The sequence below is a fragment of the Camelina sativa genome, chromosome 11 (assembly GCF_000633955.1).
Source record: "Camelina sativa cultivar DH55 chromosome 11, Cs, whole genome shotgun sequence".
In the NCBI taxonomy this organism is placed as follows: domain Eukaryota; kingdom Viridiplantae; phylum Streptophyta; class Magnoliopsida; order Brassicales; family Brassicaceae; genus Camelina; species Camelina sativa.
In genome coordinates, this window is record NC_025695.1 from 13,120,887 (window position 1) to 13,124,597 (window position 3,711).

Genomic DNA, 3,711 nt, shown 5'->3' on the forward strand with positions numbered 1-3,711 from the left:
GTTTTTTTTTGTCCTTTCTTTCTTGACAACCCCAACCAATCTTCTTAGCTTTTCTACAGAAATACAGTAGTTGAACTCGGCAAGATTATCGTGTTTGGTTTAATTACTTTGAATCGGGCAGTCGGGCTTACTTTTTCGGTATAAACCAAAGTAAAACCGTAAAATCATGTCTAAAAAATTCCAAATCTCATTCGGTTTACTCGGTTCTTTACATGCCCGGCCGGTCACTAGACCATATCAATAGAATCGGCTCATCTGATAATTAAAAGTTTAAAACCTTAAAACATAAACAAAATTTTAGTCGGAGCCCCAAATCCATTAGATATGATCATAGAAAAGGTAAAGAGTTACAACAAGGGTTCCATGTCTTCTCTCCTTAGTCCTTACAAAGGTTCTTCCAACACAACAAAGACGCAGAGAAAGAAAGAGAGCGTATTTACAAAGTGGAGTACAGACAGTGAGAGAGAGAGAGAGAAGTCAAGGAACGGTCAAGCGATCAGAGCCAAGAGGCTTCAATGAAGATATTAGACGAAGGAGATGTAGTCTCTCTAAAAAAGGTTTCAACACCGCTTCTTCTTCAGGAGGAACAAAGGCCAAACATATGCTCAGCTCTTGTACCGCCTCTCCATATTGCCTGCTCCACAATAAACCATATATGCCAACAACAATTCAAGATCTTTTGTTTTGATCAAACAAAACCGACCAATTTACAGAACAGGGACAAGCAACAAAAGAACCATTCTTTGTAAAGATTTAAATCTATTACCTTTCGTAGTACAGCATCATACCAAGGTCTCTGCGAAGTACCCAGTTATGAGGTTGCAAAATCAACAACCTTTCTGCAGCCGCTATAGCCAACCTTTTGATCAGCAGAAACCGTATGTTAGGCCGAGAAAAGTTTAAGGGTTTGCAAAATATTTCGTCTTTCAAGTTTATTTTTTACCTAAGCTCTTGAGGCCGCAGCAATGGGCAATTAGAACTACTGATGTTGTTAAGTTGACTAAGAGGAGAAGTCAGCATTAGTCCAGGGGATGACTTCGTAGCACGTCTCCAGTGAAGCCTCTGCAAATAATCAAAAGACAAAATAGAATCTTTTCAATATGAAATCTTTTGGAGTTCAAGATTTGTACTTTGGCTTTAGGTGATAAGGACTTACAATCAAATTGGCAAGAGCAATCCCAATAATGTCTCTGTTTGTTGCGATGTCGAGGTCTTTAAGTGACTTTGCGGTTAAGTCTGATGCCATTGATCCAGGATCATCAACGCAGCTTCCATTGGCAATAGAGAACAAGCTCTGTCCTGAAGATATTTTAAAGAGTTCCTCAGGATACTCCGTTTCAGGCCAAATCAGAAAATCTTCCCCAACTGGAGATCCAACAATTGGCACATCGAGGCGCTTACAAACTTCAATGTATATTACACTAATCAGAAATGCTGCACATGGAAGAAAACAAAACCAATTAAAGACCAGAGACAACAACTGAGAAAAAAGGAAACTCTGATTGAGAAAGCCTAAAGATGAAACTTTTACCGGTGCTGCTTCTACAGTTAAGTACAGAGTGAAGGTAGTAGTGTTCTGGGTCTAAAGTAATAGATGTCCTCTTGAAGCCTCTCAAACCGAAAAGAACTGCATTTACAGCTTCAAGAACTTGTACCATGTGGCAGCCGATGTCTCGTGAGACTAATTCTGCCTCTACGTCTTTGGCAATTGCATCTATTTCACTCAACCACTCGGTTACACTCTTTTCATCTAACTGCAACAGCTCCTCAGAATCTGACTCACTTGAATCAGATTGATCTTGGACACTTTCCCTCTCGTTCATGAGTGACTGAGCATCCCTCTTTCGGTTAAAAGCCATGTAGGCTTCATCTTCAGCAGCAATGTAAAACAGAACCTGTGAGTCCATTTCCATAAGTAAATGAGCAAAAGCTTCAAGGATATAAGTAACATATATAGAAACTTCAACAAACTATGTTACTCTAAAATCATCAGAAACCAAGTAGAGGGTCAACAAAACCATAGTCATATCATGTTCAGTAATGGTCTGAAGCAAGTCACCAAGAGTCAGGGATTATACCTTAAGAAGAGAAATTTATTATATACCTTTGCAATCGAAATGTCACTGTCCTTCGATTGGATAGAGATCTCTCGAGCAAACATTTGTCTGGCTGACTTAGTGACCTGTAAATTAAGTAAATCAAGAAACAGGAACATGAGCAAACCTTATATAACAACAATCCATATGAAAAGCTAACAACATCAACAATAATAATCTTTTCAGATATCATCAGTCACTACAAAGATATCACTATTGCTGATTCAAGATCCAAGTAAGGAAGAATCATATTGTGGATTTACAAAACTGAACCTCTTGGTAAGTTTTGGGTCTCGGTGAGTCTTTATTAAGCTGACAGAGAAAGAGAGGGTAAGCAGAAGAAGCTGAGGCAGTCCCAGTCCTATTTCGAGGAAAAGGGATCTTCTTTTCAATTCCAGTCCAAGAACAAGGACGACGATGTTGATCATGATCATACCTGATGATCGTTAAAGAACATAAACTCATGTATCCCAAACGCAGTCTCATACCACAAAACTCCCAAATTTCTAAACATTTTTAACCAATACAAGCATAAGAAGTGAAGGGATTAGTAAATCACCTGAGAGTAGTGGTATGATGACCAAATCCAACAAATCTGGAAGCTGGTGAAGAAGACGCCGTCATAGTCATCATAGCTGATGCAGAGCCCAAAAGAGCAAACGAAGATGATCCACACAACATTTTTGTTTCTTTGATGGGGAGAGAGACAGACGAAACAGAGATGAAAAATTTCGTAGATTTGGAAAAAGATTGAAGTTTTATAAACAAGAAGAAGAATCTTCAGAGACGATGATGATGAGACAAGAAACGAAAGAAGAAGAAGAAGAAGAAGGTTTGTGAATACTACAATTCAAAGTCATGGATATGGCGTCTGGATAATCACTTCCAGCTAAAGAATAATCTGAGAATCTACAAGGAGTAAAGCAATTGCGCAAGTACAATCGAGATTTACCCAGTTCCATATCAAGCAAATGCGATTGAATTTTTTAAAAATGGAAGCTTTCTTCTGATTCTTCCCCAAAAAGACGATTCCTTTAAACCAAGAAAGTGGAGAAAACAGAGGAGGAAGAGAAGAGAGGTTGGAGCATTGTTGTATTCTGGGTGAAGATTCGATGTGGGTTTTAGAGAAGGATTCTAGGGTTTTTATATATTAGAAGGATCTCGTCTCTTGAGTAAGTTCTCTCTCTCTCCTTCTGTGGTGGTGATAATGGCGGATTTGGTAAAAGGAAGATAGAAGAAGAGGTTTTTAAAAGGATGATGACAACACTTGTTGCACAGTTACAAATTATAAATTCATATTCTAAAATTTTCCTAAAAATTTTCTTTTTCTTTTTCTAAAAGATTATTTTTGCCTCCTTTGTGCGTCATTAAATTTTTTTTGGAAATATATATATATATATATATATATATATATTTATATTTATATGATAACTAAAATTACTCAAATTTTTAACTTGTTTTACCATAATTTTAAAAAAATTTCTTATTTTTACCAATAATAAGGAAATTGGTAAAAAAATATTATTGGAAACATTGACATATAAAAAAAATTAAAGTATGTTTAGGTATTAATTTACTTCAATTTTGTTTTGGTATTTACATAAAAACAATTTTT

General features: G+C 36.6%; 1 protein-coding gene across 2 annotated transcripts; it reads right to left on the bottom strand.

The window, feature by feature from the left end:
• On the bottom strand, nucleotides 296-3,347 carry LOC104723132. 2 transcript variants are annotated; one of them, XM_010441448.2, is made up of 8 exons: nucleotides 2,656-3,347; nucleotides 2,370-2,532; nucleotides 2,105-2,182; nucleotides 1,532-1,895; nucleotides 1,157-1,434; nucleotides 944-1,062; nucleotides 767-859; nucleotides 296-634 (listed from the first exon to the last, which is right to left on the bottom strand). In XM_010441448.2, the coding sequence occupies exons 1-8, from the start codon at nucleotides 2,775-2,777 to the stop codon at nucleotides 478-480; spliced, it is 1,374 nt and encodes a 457-aa protein (XP_010439750.1). In that variant the 5' UTR covers nucleotides 2,778-3,347; the 3' UTR covers nucleotides 296-477. The 2 variants fall into 2 exon arrangements, with proteins under 2 accessions (XP_010439750.1, XP_010439751.1); XM_010441449.1 differs by lacking the exon at nucleotides 2,370-2,532 and having other exon boundaries at nucleotides 2,656-2,930.

Bases quoted from the DNA above. Each gene is read 5' to 3' on its own strand.
- LOC104723132 (XM_010441448.2), bottom strand. From the start codon at position 2,777: ATGTTGTGTGGATCATCTTCGTTTGCTCTTTTGGGCTCTGCATCAGCT. The intron at 2,183-2,369 runs GTTCAGTTTTGT...CTTAATTTACAG, and splicing joins GACCCAAAACTTACCAAGAG to GTCACTAAGTCAGCCAGACA. The intron at 1,063-1,156 runs GTAAGTCCTTAT...GATTATTTGCAG, and splicing joins TTGCTCTTGCCAATTTGATT to AGGCTTCACTGGAGACGTGC.